A 17966-nucleotide genomic window follows, 5' to 3' on the forward strand; every position below is an offset into this window, starting at 1 on the left:
AAATTTTGATGCCAAAAGTCTTAGAATTGCATGAAACGTGTCATCTCGAAAAAAATTTTTTTGAAAATATCGACTTTCTGGGACTTAGTAAAAAATCAAAATTTTTTTGAGATATTACTAAATATCGACGTTTCATCCAATTTTAAGATTTTTGGCATCAAAAAAAATTTTCGATTTCGGAAATTTCATGTCTCCCCTCTATATTGCTTTTTCAAGAGCGAAAATTTTCGAACCATAACCGTCGGGCAGCACCCCTTACGCATGTCCGATTTAGCTCAAATTTTGCATGAGGACATTTTTCGATGTGCTTAAACTTTTGAGCACTAGCGCTTTACGAAATTAGAGGTGATCAAAATATTGGCACCCTTATACTTGATGAATGGCCCAACAGTAGATTTCAAACGAGCCCAAGCTTATTAAAATCGGTTCAGCCTTCTCTGAGAAAATTGAGCACATATAAATACAAAGCGTTTTGTCGTTTACGTCACTTATACAATCATATCTCCGGAACCAAAAGTCACAGCCGTTTGTTCTTTGAACTTGATCAATGGACCAACAGTAGCTTTCAAACGAGCATAAGTTTGTTAAAATCGGTTCAGCCATTTCTGAGAAAATTGAGCGCGTATAGAAATTTTCTAAAAGTACACACATAGACACACACACACACACACATATATATATATATATATATATATATATATATATATATATATATATATATATATATATATATATATATATATATATATATATATATATATATATATATATATATATATAGACATTTTCCGATCTCTTCGAACTGAGTCGAATGGTATATAACACTATGGGTCTCCGATGCTCCGTTCGAAAGTCGGTTTTTCCAGCAATTTTAATACCTTTCTATAGAGAAAGGCAAAAACGAAGTTGAGGCGGTTGGATTGTATTTTTTGATTGAAAATACGTGACAATTTAAAGCTCTTCAATACATATGTGTTGTTGGATAATGGTTATAGTGGAGGATGGGCTATTTACAGTGGAAGCATCTAACTTTTGACAGAATTGTCAGATCGACTAATGACATACCGCGTTGGAAGCGTCCTCCCAAGACAATTTTTCCATGGAACAGTTCAAAATAACTCATTACATTACATCATATCAAACGAGGCATATTGCACGTCAAATGGATGTGTTAATAAGCAAAATTGTGGGTTCTATGCAACTGTAAACTCTCAACTAAATGAGGAACACACTCTATACGACCAAACAGTTATAGTTTGGTGTGGTGTTTGTGCGGATATGGTGGTTGGTTCCTATTTTTTCCAAGACGATGATGAAGCAACGAAAATTGTTATTGGCGATCGTTATCGAGCCATGATAAATGATTTCGTAATGCTCATTGTTCGTGAAAATGGTTTGAACGGGTACTGGTTTCAACAGGGCGGTGCAACATGTCATACAGCTCGACTAACAATTGATTTGTTATGACCATTGTTCCCCGGACGAGTCATAACGAAAAACGGTGATTTTGACTGGCCCTCGAGATCACCCGACTCAGACTATCAGACTTTTTTGTGAGGCTATTTGAAATCCAAGGTATACGCTGATAAGCCACGAACCATAGCTCAACTCAAAGACAACATACGACGTTAAATCGTCGCCATATCGACCGATACATTAGCCAAAACGATGGAATACGCCGAAAAAAGGGAACATTCTGTACTCAAGCCTAAAGGTGGCCATTTAAGCGATATCATTTTCAGCTGTAACATATCTCCTTGAACCAAAATAAATTATAATCGAAATGAAAATTTTAAAAAAAGTATTTTTTCCTATATTTTGTTCAGATATGGCTTACCCTGTAGAAATTTACTTCGGCTATACTCGTCCCGGGCTGCAGTTCCGGAAGTAGTAGCTAAAAGTTCTAAAAAGGATCTTTCAACAATGAGAAATTGTTTGACTCTAATGAGAATGGTATAATTACATTACTAGGTGGCTCAAATTGGTTTGTTTTGGTTCAATTTCTGGAAACAGCTCTTTTTTTTAGCCAGTCCATGTAAACAATATTGAAGAATTTTCGAGAATGAATTTGAACATCCCTATAAAGTAACTAATAATTGATACCATTCAAGTTTATCATTCGATGTTCATATGCAGATGTTTGTATTCAAGCATTCTAAATAGGTAGACACAACTTTGTTGGAGCTTTTTATATTGGTTGGTACTCGGTATGAACGTCTAGTTGGACAATGAAATTTGAAGCTCGTGCGTTCCGAGGCGACAGTTTTTTTTGGCACAATCTGAACGATTATGTTCTTAATTTGTATTCGAGTTGTGTTTATTTCCGTGCAAAGTATTGCCTCGTTGCTCACATCTGAACCCTCTGCCGCCTGATCCTGTTTGTAATGGATTCTACTGGTATCATGAAATTAAGAAGCATTCAATGATGTACAAGTCACAAGTTAAGCAATGGTTACTAAGTAACTAACCACTACCAATGTTCTCGGACAAATAATTTGTTTTTTCTTTCGAATTTTCAAGCTAAATGAAGTTTTCAATCGGTGCGAAAAACCATTAATTAGACTGTGGAGGGTTAAGTTTGTGCGCTTCTAATTGTAGCCATCCGAGCATATAACAGTAGCACTATGGCGTGTGTATCTAGTTTATTTTTTTTGTTTCTACTAAGAACTAGTGCCGATAAATTGGTGGGTGTGTTAGTGCCACTTGCTCACAGTATACACCAGACAACGGACCCGAGTAGTATTACTGTTACTACGCCGCGGCGGCTAACGTAGATATGCGAGAAGCAGGAAATTCGCGAATATGAATGAAACAAAGAACCATACGTGTATGGAACAGCATTTATATACGGACTATGTATAAACTGGACAAAACAAGAAGTAAACTTGACTGTAAGCTGTTCGCCTTTTCGAGATGCTGTCGTAGTCATATTTTGTTGTGAGGAACAGCTGTAGAACCACAACTGTAGAGTTACGGTATTGAAGTTCAGAGCCTTTAGCGGTAAACTTGTAGCATGTTGTGTGCTTGCCCCTTGACTCGCGATTGTCGAACATAATAACATATTGTATCATAGGTAAATCATACCGTACGATATCCGGCAATCACTCTGAGGAAAAATATTACAACTTCTTGTCATTTTTTACCGCAAATCGTTCTCGTATAGTAAAGTGATCTTCGTTGACCTTATCGCAGATTTCTTGCATTTTTTCTGTAAAATGCCTTCATGCATGCTTGAATTACGGTAATATGTCTATAGACGTAGTGCAGGTGATGGCAATTCGAGTTCAATGTGTGCGCACAGTCGAAGTCGAATGATTCGATCAGCTGTTCTGGAAAACGGCGTATGAAGAAGTAAATCTTTTATGCAAAAATACTGGTTTCAACGGCTTTGGGATTGTATTATGTTATACATAGGGAATTCTTTTTCCGGTGAATAGAGTTTGAAACCTATTTAGTTTGAGATGTTGTTCAGCCGTAGGAATAAGCGAGTTCATTTATACTTCTTCCTTCTTCGATTGTTTATTTTATTACTAGTCTTATGGCTGAAATTGGTTACCATTTTGAAACGGTTGGTAGGACTCTACAACTGCCCATTCGTCATAAACTGGTCAGTTTGTTTCGAAAGGAAAACTCATAGTCATCAGGAATAAGAAGTTGTAAATTCAAATATGTTGGTTGCAAATTTAAATATGCGACTAAAGTAATCAGGCCATTCAACCACAAATACACGCAGACTCGGATGAATACGCGATCAAACAATTAATCTCCTATAACCGATTTATTCGGGCACTATGCGCTCGTGCGAAGTTTAATGGGAGTAATCAACCGTGCATAGACAGATGAAAGCGACTACACGGACGGAAGTGCAAACACACGGACACATGGTATGGATTACTATTACTTGACGGGTGATCGATCCAAATTCATGAAGCTATCATTTCGATGATGGCCTCATTTTTGCTTAGCTGTCGAAATGTGACTTCTCCACATTGCTGGGGTAGCTCAATTGACGAAAAAGTTCGATGAATCGGTGAAGGTTAGCATGTTCGAGTCCTGTTTCTAGGAAATTGGTTTTTCGTTATCAAATTTCTCTAATTAAACTTAATTTCATCAACTTGAAAAGCATGAATTCGTGGGGCTGAGGTCTACTAGGAGATTGCTAGTATGCCAGGGCACACGAGGGTACGAAGTGCCTTTAAAGAAAGTTACTATTAAAAAAAAAGAAAAACACCAAATAAAAACACTTAACCAAGAATAGTCTCACTGGGTTCCTGCTTCCATGTCGTAAAAGGCGACAGTTGCAAAAGTTTCTTTTTTCTTTCAGTTATCAGATTTTTTCTACGTTTCACATCTGGTTGCTAAATTATCTCTTCATTCAATAAAGAGTTTTGTTAAAAAATATTGTCTTATCATTTTACGACAGTATGATCTCTCATCTCTTTCCATCTAGCTATTATTTATAGAATAAATAATTCATACACATTATCTATTAAATAAAACTGTCGAACAATTAAACAAATATTCACTTGTTTATATTGTAGCAGGCAGTTTCATTTAGAACAAAATTAAGGGTTATGAAAAAAAAAAAAAAAAAAAAATTAAGGGTATTTTTATTCGTTCCACGATAGCATTAAAATTTTTCCCTCAGTTTTCAAGAATAAGAATTGTGAATCTAGACTTTCCGGGACTTCAATATCGGATATTGTTGAAACGTTTATTCGGGTCCATGTGTTTTGTGGTGCATTCGAGCATCTTGAACCCAAAACATACTAATACTGCTAAAAACCCGAAACATATTAAAGACTGTCCCAGAAAGTATGCACGCAATCAAAAATGGCAGCGGGCCATTTCGCAATGGTTCAGAATCTGTCAATTTTTATGGCTGCGTTCTGTTGTTTACACTTTTCTCTAACCACTTGGGCAGTTGTTTATTCGTTTCTATTAGTTTGTTTCGAAATGCGTGGTCTTTCAGCAGAACAACGTCGAAAAATTGTGTACAAATGGTGCACAGAACGCGGACTGTCACTGAGAAAGATAGTAAAAATGGAAGGAGTAAGTGAAAAAGCCGTGCGAAATGCAATCAGGAAGTTCGACCTTTGAGGAGTTTTACCTTTGAGGATAAACCGCAAACGGGTCGAAAAAAAGGTCCTGCTAACCCTCAGTTGGATAAACGTATACTAAAGGCGTTCGAGCAAAAGAAGGAGGTTTCAGTTTGGGATGTAGCCAAAAAAGTGGGCACTTCGAAGTCAAATGTTCTTCGTGCTAAAGAACGTTTGAATCTTCGAACCAGAAACAACCAAAACGTAGTCCGAAACAAGGAGCATCGATCAGGCCGAAGGTTCGAAAGCTGTACAATACGATTCTTACTGGAAATTTGAACTGCAAAATCATGGACGACGAAACCTACATGAAACTCGATTACAAATCCTTGTCGGGACAACAATATTATACGGTGCGAGAAGGGCAAGTGTTAAACCAGTTCGAGACATCGATTGAAAAATTTGGTAAGAAAGCTATGGTCTGGCAAGCAATTTGTAGCTGCGGTAAGATTTCGAAACCCTTCATCACCACTGCTTCAATGAACACCGAAATATACATCAAGGAATGTTTACAAAAACGACTTCTATCCATGATTCGAAGCCACAAGAATCCTGTTGTCTTCTGGCCAGATCTTGCTTCTTGCCACTACTCGAAATCAACGGTAGAATGGTATACTACCAAAAATGTCACTTTCGTCCCAAAAGACATGAATCCACCAAATTCTACCCATAACTTCGACCAATTGAGGAATTTTGGGCATTAACGAAGGCACATCTTAGGAAACATGTCTCGGCAGCCGAAACCATTCAACAGTTCGAAAAAGATTGAAAAAAAGTGTCAACACTTGTCGCCAAGAAGTCTGTACGGAATTTAATGAGGAACGTTCGCAAGAAGGTTAGTCTACAATGGCTAAGTAGCAAATGTTGAGAATAATATTCTGTAGTTGTAGTCTAATATTATCAGTATATCGAATAAAATTTGAATATCTAACACTTGTGAATTATTTACAGCGAAATCAAAGTGCGTCTATACATTCTGGGACAGTCTTCAAGTTGTGCGCGAATACACAACTGAAATTTATACTAACAAACATCGTACTCCCGTGACACTGCGGAGTGCGCAGTAGAATTTACGGCCTCTAGTAACAAGAAGTGTTGGACTAACATCCCTTCCCATTCCTTTGACGATCTACGTTTGGACCTAGCCGGTGCCGGTACTGATCAATGAATTCTGGGATTCCCAGAAGATGTACTATGAAGGATGATTTACCAGTCCCAGGTCTGATCATCTAGAAATTCTCTGTACAATTTCAGTTAATCCCGATCAGTAACGGAGTAGCAACCAGGGGTGGTCAGTCAAGCTCAAACTCAACTTGAAAAGCATGAATTCAATAATATCAATACTAATAAATCATATATAATTATGTACATGAATAATTTCATACAACAATAGAATGAGTTTTTTTTTATTAGATCCGTCTTCGATTACCGGAACAGGCCAAATCAAATTAAAATGTTATAGATTATCAACAATTAATAAATGATTTCTTTTTCTTTTGAACATCTATTATATTGTTTTGCCTTTCTCACTTCTCTGATGGGCCTAATATCTGACAAAAAGGTGCAAAAATACACAGAAGCGAAATAATAAAATAGATATGCTCTTTATTCTGAATATGCAAAACTTGACAGACATTGTCCATGCCATGACAAATACTATGCTTTGATCTAAGGCAGAGAAGCAATCTTTTAATCAAATCTTATCTTTTTGGCAGTATTTGGACCATATGATTACTGACTCATGTCGTCTTTGCTGCTTTTGGGAGCCGGAAATGGCGTGAACAACAGCATGTTCAAAACCTGCACACCTAATAGTTTGGTTGCATGTTAAATGTAGCTCTCTTCTGGATTGCGTTGTAGAATGTTTGGTACTTTCTCAGACATTCGTTACTTTCACTCAGTTCCATACTAATGCTACAAACACTCACCAATTATCATTCAGACTCTATTATGCGAAAACATACAAATATCGATACGATACAGACGCAAGAACCAATGATTGATTGGTGACCGGGTGAAGAACATTTCCTTCCCAAGTGTCAAATTTTCTGGTGAACTTGCAATAGAATTTACTCGTCGCGTTCGTTGCAAATCGGTTACCGCAAAGGAATCTGTCGTATGGGTTACAAGCTATCCTATCATCTCGATAGAAGGGAACCTATCATTTCGATGATCTCGGTTTCTTTCATCGTTACTAGTGCTCATTTGGGCACCATAGCCTAGTTCGTTTGCTATGGAAAGTTAGTTAGGTTAGTTTAACATTTCTTGAAGAGACAATCAACTTTTTAGTGTATAATTTGTTCAATGGATTTCCAACTAAAATGGAACAAAATTTTTGTACAATTAACAGATTTTGGGATATAAAGATGAGAAGAAAGTGCATGTATAGATACTTCCGCCGTTGTTAAGTCCGTGTTGAGTCGAACTGGTCTCTCCATCTGTGTTAAATATGCGGTTTGCCATACTGAGGATGTGTTCAAAGTTTATCCAAATCAGAGCAAGTCGATCCTAATTTGGCCACTTCTTCTGCAGCTAATGTTCGAAATTACTCAGCAGTATAGTTAGCTGATGGATATTGTACCGACACTCATTGGTAAAGTCGCCATATTATTTTACCCATTACTCGACCAAAAAATTGTGATAAAATCGGCTACAAAATCTTTGCTTCGGCTCTAAGAAGCAATATCGCGTTTGAAAATTGTTCAATACTACTGTTATAGCGAAAACTCGAAGTGAAAGTACCTATTTTCATCTTACTCTTGAGGTCAATCTATCAAACATAGACAGCAAATGTCACTTTAACAAATGGTTTTCGTATATGTGATGACAGCTGGAACGGAGATGAATACCGGAGTACCGTTACCCGATGATCGGATATGAATTTTTTTAAACCCGAGCCTGACATGGACTCGACCCGAACCCGAATTGTTTTTCTGGATCCCAACCTGACTCGTAATCGATTGAAAATCATTCGTACCTGTTTCCAATCCGATTTTTTCAAGTCCGAATTCATCGGGTTCGTTTTTGGGTTAAAATCCCCGGAACTTTCGAATAAAGTTCAATTTTAATTAAGGGGGGTGGGGGTATAGTCTAAGCGATGAAAAAAATCATAATTTTTGCGAATTTTTTCCAGAACTATCGTTCAACAAAATAAAGTCCAATGTTTTGCACGATAAAAAGCATCATTCGAACAACATTTAGTTATTTTATTCATGGAAAAATATAAAGAACTAAAACGGTGAAGAGGTATTTTTGAGGACGCTTCTTAAAAATCATGATTTGCGGTGTCCACGGTATCTCAGCGCAGACTAATCAAAAGTGAACAAATCAAAGCTGCAAAGTTAGAGTAGAAGTTTTTTTAGACCCCATGATTTTTTTAATTTTTTTTCAATTTTTGGTGGTTGTTCAAAGTGAAAACTACGATTTTTCACGAAGAAATCCGCCATTTTATAGCTGTTAAACCTCCCCAAAGTAACAAACAACGAAAAGGAAAACGTTGGGGTATGGTTTTTTATATGTAGAAAGTGTGTGCAAAATTTGAAAAAATTGGTGCAGTAGTTTTTGAATGACGATGAACACGAGCTTTCAAAACCTGCTTTCGAGAAAAACTCGTTTAAAGTTTTTTGTCTATGAAATCAATGGAAACAATTTATTACTCAAGGGTAACATTTTACAGGGTAGGGTCTAACATTTTCAAAAAATCATATTTTTTCTTTTATATTTTTTTATAATGAAACATTTCAGGAGTGTTTTGTCGAGTTTTGATGTCAATCGAAGTAGAAATCTTGAGCCTATGCGTCGAGCTCTTGAGTTTTCGCAGAATGAGATAGCCATAGATAAAGGACTATAACTTCCAAAGTTTCGTTCCAATAGGCTTGAAAATTTCACAGAAAATTCTTCAAATGTTTTACTATAAGGAAATGTACAAAGCAAAGTCCAGGCATTACATTCCTTTTGTGGAATTTGGCCTTTCTGTTTCAACAGACTTCGCAGCCGATTCTTAGTGTACAGAATCATTGCATGGCTAGTACTATGGATCCTACTGACACTAAGAATCCTTCCAGGTCGGGACTCGAACATACGACAACTGGCTTGTAAGACCAGCGCCCTATGCATTGAACCACCAACCCAAATATAAAGAAAGTAATTAATGATTTTTCAAAAGTGTTAGACCATACCCGCCCTTTAAGTGTTTTTTGATATACCTTCAATTCAAATCTGCTCACAAAGAAATGAAATACAAACTATCAATTTACTATGGTCAAAATCAATCCTTGTACATTCCATAATGTGTTCGAGATATTGATGCTAACAAAACGTTTTCAACGTTGCTTTTTTGTAATTGCGAAAACCGATAGCTATATGAACTAGTGCAGAAATTGTTTGTTATACTATCTTGATCAAAAAATTCCCAGAGTCTATTCAGAAAATTTAAAAATACAAGATGATTCATAAAAATGGATAGTGTCCCCTTCAAAGTACTTTCCATCGACTGCAGCACACTTATGCCAGCGCTTAATCCAATCTTTAAAACATATTTTATATTCAGTTTTCGGTATGGCCATCACAGCCATCTGCGATTTTTCCATAATCTCATCTCGGATGCTGAAACACTTTTCTAACATTTGCAATGTCATCACACCATTTGAACCGTTTTTAACGCAAAATTTAATGCACACTCGTTATTGCAAATTCAGTTCCAATTTTGAAAATTGTTCAAAATCGAGGACACGCACAATCTCAGATGTACTCAATCTAGCGTAACTTTTACAAATGTCCAGGTATCAAGCTGAGAATTTGATAGAATATCAATGACAGATATGGCAATCTAAAAAATGAAAAATCTAATCGGGTGACTGAGAGCGCCACACGGTGGTGATTCCGGGAACGTGTTGATCAATGTAGTAATCTTGCTATATCAATTCACAGTAACGATTTGCACATACAGTTACGAGCTCATAATGGTTTTACAACGTCAAATAAACTTAATTTCAACTTGTACTAAAAGTATAGACGTGATTAAAGATATGTTTGAAATAACTAACGATAATTTATAAATGATAATTAGTTCAATGTTATATGAAGATGTATGTTGTACTTGGAAACTTGAATAACTATTTGGTAACTTATTATGTTTTGAAGAAACATTGTTTTCATCAATCTGATATACAAACCATATTTGCGCTATTGCCTGAAGCGTATCTCTTTGCATTAAATAATGTGCATAGTTAGTAAACAAGATTACACGTGATGTAAACAAAAGAATGCTAAAAATTCTCGTGTTATGTCATTATAATATGCATTAAAATATACAATGAAATTTGAGGCTTCAATTTCAATTTCACGGAAATTAGCTATTAAATTACAAAATACACACTTTTACAACATTTAAATTTTGAACAAATGTAGAGTTATTACATACAAATAAAAAATCAGAAAATCCAAATTGTTATAACGGCGGTTGCAGTCATTATATAAATATATGTGAAAAAATATTTAAAAAAATATTTCATCTCGGTTTTAACCATTTGGACTTTCGCCGAGGGCGGTTGCAGTCATTTTTAAGTTATGTGTTTTTCTTTCACTGAAAACTGGTTCTGCTAAATTAAATCTTCGTTCTCTGTAGAAATGACATGAAATGATGAAGAAATGTGAATAAATAAGCTAAAAAAATATCACCTTTTTCGTTCTGTGCGACATAGGGCTAGCGCACCCTACTCTATCTGTGCTACTCCATACATTCAATCATTCAAGTCTACATATTCGTTTCTCTTAAACGTTTGTACTCCGAAAGCCAAAGCACAAATATTGAAACCTGTTTGAGAACAATCTTAGCTTTTCGAAATTAATCAAACTCTACAACTTTCAGTGATAGGCTGACTCTAAACAAACAAAACGTAGACCAAACAAACACTTCCCTTCGTATTGGCTTACTCGTAGAAGAGTATCGTTCAATTTTCCTTAGCAAATATTTTGACTTGGTTTCATCATAGTCAGTCATACTATCAACTAGTATTAAAATTCTTGCTTCCAAGCTCTAGTTTGTATTGTTCCGTCTGAGCGGGTTGTAACACAGACGAAAATTTACTAAAATAAAACTCAACAAATTGTCAGCGTCGAGGTCATGATCGCTCTGTGGCGGATAAGTATGTAAGCACGAGTCGACTGTTGGCTCTATGTCATCTTGTTTCATTCTCATTTCAATCCAGATTGTGTTCCCGTCCATTCATTTCACGACAACACAAAATTTTATTTATTCCCTTGACGCTGTTGAACTTTCATGTTGGGATTTTTACTATTTGATAGATCGGAATTATTTATGAAATAATTCCTTCCTATTTCCTACCGATTTTTGACGCCGTAAATCTGTTATAGCGTCTGTGCGAATGTGGTATCAGTTGTGAGTCGTGTTCTTGTATTTGACAATTTGTAAAAGGGCTGTATCTTCAATTAGCATACGGGTGTTGTATTCGATTTTGAGTTATAAAAGTAACACAGAAATCTCCCTGGTCAAACAATACAGCGAAACGCGCCGCGCCTAGGAGTAAAGTTCAACATTCTTTTCGTTGAATGATGAATCAATTGAATTATGTATGGGAAATATCAAATTTTATACTCTTTCTTGGTATGAATTGGCTGGAAGTCTATAATTTAGTTTAATTCATTCAATTATAATCGTAACTAATTTTCTCTCGTATGTAGTAGATACAAGGAGAACATTATCTTTTTGTAATGTTGTGTAAATACGAACTGAGAATTGGTCATTATGTATTGGGATACAATCAGACTTGCAATTCTAGGAGCATACTAACGTATTGGAGCCAATTTCGGTCTTAAGTATGTAATATATGACGCACACTATAGTGAATAGAAAATCAGTATTCAAACCAGCAGCAGCATTTTTTTGACACGAATGAGTCCTGTTTTTTGCGTCTTCAATTAAATCGTATTATTGATACTAACGAACGTAATGAAGTAAACTTTATGCATTTTTCCTCTTTGTTAAAATTAGCTTTCTCTTCTCATTCCAGGCGTTGAACGACCTCTGCGAAGGACAGGGCTGGGGAGTTGAAGTCATTTGTGGACACATCGGTGCAGTAACTGTCAACATTCCCTACGAAGCCCCGTTGGCCAAGGACAGTTCTATTGAGGTGACAAATCTATCAATCAGTCTCCGACCCAAAGCCCGAGTTACAGATGGCACTTCAATGTTCGAATCGATGTGGTCTTCGATGTCCAGCTCCATGCAGTTGGCTCAGGAGTGCTTGGAACGAGAAGGGTCATGTTCCGAGACACCATCGACCGCACCCGTTAACACAATCGAGGGATTGGAGAAGTTTGCGCAAATCATCGACAACGGTAGGTTGACTCATCTATTACTGCTCTTTTTGCTAGAACGCAATATTAAATGGTGCGCATGCGAGGCTGTAAACAAGCGAATGTCGCGAAAGAGAATCAACTTCATGAACGAACACAGACCTGTTGACCTAATTTCTTGCTACGATTAATAATCGGCCAGGAAGTTAAGAATACTTGCTGCTTGAGTAAAACACGCAGCTATCGCCGTTGCCAGTAGGTGCGAATACCTTAATGTTAGTTATTGTCAGAAGGGGGGGGAAGCGATATTTGTTTGTTCGCCTCATCGTCTCTGATAGTGTGTGTCGAAGATTGTTGTACTGAGTATGCAGGGCCGCGTTTCTAAAGACGTAGTATAGTATGGGCACAACGTGCTCAGTTGCTTACGCGTCACTAGATATAATCGAAAATATTCGTATCTTCAAGTAAGAATAGATACGACATGCAGTCGTAATAATATTGAAACAGATTCCTGTGGTAGCTTGCAATATATTTGGAAAAAATCTAGATCGTTTTTTTACAATCCATGTATAAATACATTGAACTATATTTGAGTTTCATTTCAAAGCAAAAAAATAAATCGATATAAGATACAAACATATAGTAATCAAAAGATTTAAATTTATATTCATAACAACGAGCCAAGCCCAAGGATTTTCATTAGTTAAAGTACACACCTGCAAAAAATCGTGTAAATTTACATCTTCTGACACCGACACATATCAAATGCATTCTAACATATTTTTAGGGGCTGGAACAAGTAAATTTACACGTCTGCTTGAAAGATTTGTTGATGCATATTTAAATCATTCTTGTAAAAATTGATGCATATTTGAATTATTATTTTGTCATTAAAAATGCCTTACTCTTCACTATACGGGGTCGGGGGTCAATTAAAAGTTTCAAAAATAGGCGCGTAACCTTTTTTCGTCATAATTTTGAACGTTAATGACATTTGTTGATTCCCGCGCAGCTTCAGCTCCATATGATGGGAAGAATGATCCAACAGGTTTTAACTTTTAAATACCTCGGGGTGTGGTTTGATTCCAAATGCACGTGGGGAGGACACATTAGGTATCTGATAACGAAATGCCAACAAAGAGTAAATTTTCTTCGAACAATAACAGGATCTTGGTGGGGTGCTCATCCGCAAGATCTAATAAAATTGTATCAAACAACGATACTTTCAGTGATGGAATATGGATGCGTTTGTTTTCGTTCCGCTGCAAACTCTCATATTATCAAACTTGAGCGAATTCAGTACCGTTGTTTGCGAATTGCCTTAGGCTGCATGCATTCGACACATACAATGAGTCTTGAAGTTCTGGCGGGAGTTCTTCCATTAAAAGATCGATTTTGGGAGCTTTCTTCACGCCTGCTAATAAGATGTGAGGTGCTGAATCCCATGGTAATTAATAATTTCGAACGACTAGTCGAGCTTCGATCTCAAACAAAATTTATGACAGTATATTTTAACCATATGTCACAGGAAATCAACCCTTCAAGATATATTCCTATCCGTGTCAGCATCCTAAGTGCCCCTGACTCAACTTTATTTTTCGATACATCCATGCAGCGTGAAGTGCGTGGAATCCCGGATCATCTACGCTCGACGGAAATCCCAAAAATATTTTCAAGTAAGTTCAGGCATATTGACTCTGAGAAAATGTTTTATACGGACGGATCGCGAATTGAAGAAGCGACAGGGTTTGGTATGTTCAACAATAATGTTTCGGTCTCATTTAGGCTTCAAGAACCTGCATCTGTTTATATAGCAGAGCTAGCAGCAGTTCATTATAGTTTGAGTGTAATCGTCACATTATCTCCAAACCATTATTTCCTCTTCACAGATAGTCTGAGTGCAATTGAAGCCATTCGCTCAAACGCTGCTGGCAAAAATGAACCGTTTTTCCTGGGCAAAATAAAACAGTGCCTGAACGACATATTGAACAATAATTATCTAATCACTATAGTCTGGGTCCCGGCTCATTGCTCCATTCCTGGCAATGAAAGAGCCGATATTTTAGCCAAACGTGGTGCTATTGAGGGTGAAATTTATGAGCGACCGATTGCTTTCAACGAATTCTATAGCTCGTCTCGCCAAAGAACACTTGCCAGCTGGCAAGCATCTTGGGATAGAGATGATCTGGGTCGGTGGATGCACTCAATTATTCCGAAAATATCGACAAAGGCATGGTTCAGGGGACTGGATGTGAGTAGAGATTTCATTCGTGTGATGTCCAGACTCATGTCCAATCACTACACGTTAGATGCACATCTCCTTCGAATTGGGCTCTCCGAGACTAATCATTGTGCTTGCGGAGAAGGTTATCGGGATATTGATCATGTCGTTTGGACATGCGTGGAGTATCGTGATGTCAGATCTCAACTAATAAATTCTTTGCGTACCCAAGGTAGACTATCCAATATCTCAGTTCGAGACATTCTTGCTTGTCGTGACCTTTCATACATGAAACTTATTTATCATTTCATAAAGAAAATTGGAGTTTCAATTTAATAAAGGCCCCTTTTAAGACTTAGTTCTGATCCCAGCTGCGTCCATGAGTTCAACCAATAGCTAAATTAGAATAAAAATTATGTAATGATACAAACAAACTCGAAACAGTTTATGAAATTATCAACAAAATGTCTGAAAATAACAGCTTATTTTATAATTTATAGAAGTTAATCGTTTGGTTCAAATAATATTTCCGAGTAGATTTCATAATTAATGACGAGTTACCTAAGATGATATTTAAGCTATAAGAGAATATGTTGTAATAAATTTAAAACGTTGTGACTATGTTAGAATTAAATTAGGATAAGAATATTATGTAAAAGTGATGCTACGGCGAAGAAAAACTTATGTAAACTGCCTTAAGAAATAAACGTATTTATGAAAAGACATTTGTTGATGGATTGATATAATTTAACAACCAATCGATTCGGAAACTTTTAACTTAAACATGTATGGCAACGTCGTTTCAGTATTTCAATAGCATACTATTGAAAAAATGGTTAGAATTGACCTATGTTTTCATCCACCAATCCCAGCTGACCAAATTGACGTCATTTTCTTGTTCGGCATAGGTGGCTTTGCGTTATGCATAATCACACCGCATCATTCTGCGTAGTTCGAAGAGGAATCTATAAATATATGCTGCAAATAATTTCTTGATTTCAGTTGATGCTTAACTGCGAATGAAACAAGTAGCTCGTCCAGTGAGATGATGACTAGATTGTGTATGCGTTCGCTCATTGGATTTTCGCTTTTGCTAACTCTTCACTGTACGAGACTGGGTGTTATTTTAAAAAAATGCAAAAATAACCGCGTAACCTTTTTCTATCATAATTTTGAACGCTTAGATTCGAAAACATTAAACTTAAACTTATGCGGTAACGTGATTTAAGTATTTCAATTGCATACCATTGAAAGATTGGATTGAATTCACCTATGTTTTCACGAGCCAATGACAGTCTCAGTGAATGATGTCAAACTCTCGTCCAATTTTTCTAACAGCGCTGCATAGCAACAAACTCATTAATAACACACGTCATAAATCTCCAAACATGCGTCTTTTTCAATCTTTCTATATTTTAATTAACTAATTTATAGAGTTAGAAATGTAGTTTTTTTTAAATATGGTGTATGACTAAAGAGTACATAACATATTTATTCGTATCAATTAGTAGCGCAAGGAATTAGTAGTCATTTGTAGGAGTTTTTGTTATCATCGGGTGATCTTCTAACGACTCGGATAAAGATAAGTGAACCATAGATTTAATCTTGGTTTGCAAATTAGTAGTATTGTTCTTCAAGATTCAGTAGAATAAATTACTTCACGTTCATTGTTTATTGAAATGTGATGAACTACTTTAAAACCGTCTGTTGATGAAAAGTGAAAAAATATACTTAAACTGAACCATAGTAACTTATCATCATAATTATTTTATTAATGTCAAGAAATGGTAGCAAAATTTGTTTTACTTATATAAATATAAAAATTTAAACCGTAGATTGTCGAAAAACAGATACATATTATTCCATTTACGACGCCATTGTGGAACCAGAGAACAAAAACTTTTACTTATATTCTCGATGTATGGGAGTTGTCAAGTTGTCCACGGGTTGATTTCAACAAACTGGTTTCGGAGGGAATCCTTGTCATTTCTTTCGTTTTCTAGATTGCCATATTGAAGTTGTAGTATTATTATTACATCGTCATTATTTTTATTATAATGTCTAGTTTACCCTTGCCTTAACCCTATAGGACTGCGAAGCAGTTGACAGTATTTGTTTTTAGATTTTAACTTTTTAGCTTCCTTCATATAAAGTTCTTTAAATTGTTGGGAAACCCGACTTTTAATCGGTTCGACACAGCTCGATCGGAAAAAGTCTGTGTGGGTTCATCTTTCAAAACTTTTTCTCGAAGATGACTGAACCGTTTTCTACAATGCTATTTTAGGGTTGTGGCTCAAGTTCGAATATCAATTGATTTTCGCTTTTGATTCTGGAGATATAATGATATAAACGACGTCACTTTCGGTTCGGAAGAAATAATGATATAAGTGACATAAGTGAGTTTCACGTTTAAATTAGTAGTATTTCAAGCAACTCGCAAGCATTATATGTATTTTGTGATCTTTGTTTAACATACTTCTGCCCATAAATCCCAAATAACTTTGACATAACGTAATAATAAAACAAAAAACTTTTTTATTCTCATGTATTTTTTTCTTGCAGTATTGAATCGAATCAAAGCTAGGCTAGTTAATACGGAAATACGCATTGAATATCTGCCACCAGACAGCGATAGTGGAGTCGCTCTCATAGTGAAAATCAAAAGGTAAGATTTTACTTTGTTATTACTTATTAATGTGGTAAGGTCCAAAATTGTTTTTCATAAAATGCGGCAATGGTTACAAAATCACATTATATTAATGGAACATTCTAAAATAAGCATACATTACTTATAGTAATGAAGATAGTTGAATAACATAGTAATTATTGAGTGGGCAAGTATGCAATTTTAAATTTCAATCGAAAATTTAAGGCTTCTCGAGCTTCTCAAATAAAGACTCAAGACGAAAACTTAGCAAATTTTCTTTTAACATTCGAAAAATGTATTGGACGCGTCAATCAACAAAACTCGACCGAATCTTTCCTTAGTTAGTTCACCTGCAAACATTTCTTCTTTTTTTTATAACAATTTTCATGCAGGTCAATTTGCGTATACATAAGCTTTACGTGGCCAACAACACTGTGCATCCCGTTATTAACCGAAGCAAATGCAATTGCATCTTGTTCACGTTTTAACATAATGCACACACAGTTAGACGCCTTGTTGAATTGAATCTCACTTACATCATTAACGTTTAGATGCATTTGTTCCTTAAGCAAGATTTCAATTTCGGTTGCTGCTGGTCTAACTTTGCAGCGCTTGAAATCAATACAAATTGAATTTGGTCTTGTAGGCCAAGTTTCAGCCTTTGTTAAATCGTATTTGCCCA

General features: G+C 36.0%; 1 protein-coding gene across 5 annotated transcripts in view; it reads left to right on the forward strand.

Moving 5' to 3' along the window:
• LOC131440462 (autophagy-related protein 2 homolog A) overlaps positions 1–17966 on the forward strand; it is a 101034-nt gene that overhangs the window by 63216 nt on the left and 19852 nt on the right. For all 5 annotated transcript variants that reach the window (XM_058611754.1, XM_058611757.1, XM_058611755.1 and 2 more), the window contains 2 exons: positions 12131–12458; positions 17200–17302. In XM_058611754.1, the coding sequence (XP_058467737.1) occupies positions 12131–12458; positions 17200–17302 (431 nt within the window). The remainder of the gene's footprint in view (positions 1–12130; positions 12459–17199; positions 17303–17966) is intronic.

The sequence above is a fragment of the Malaya genurostris genome, chromosome 1, assembly GCF_030247185.1.
Source record: "Malaya genurostris strain Urasoe2022 chromosome 1, Malgen_1.1, whole genome shotgun sequence".
In the NCBI taxonomy this organism is placed as follows: Eukaryota; Metazoa; Arthropoda; class Insecta; order Diptera; family Culicidae; genus Malaya; species Malaya genurostris.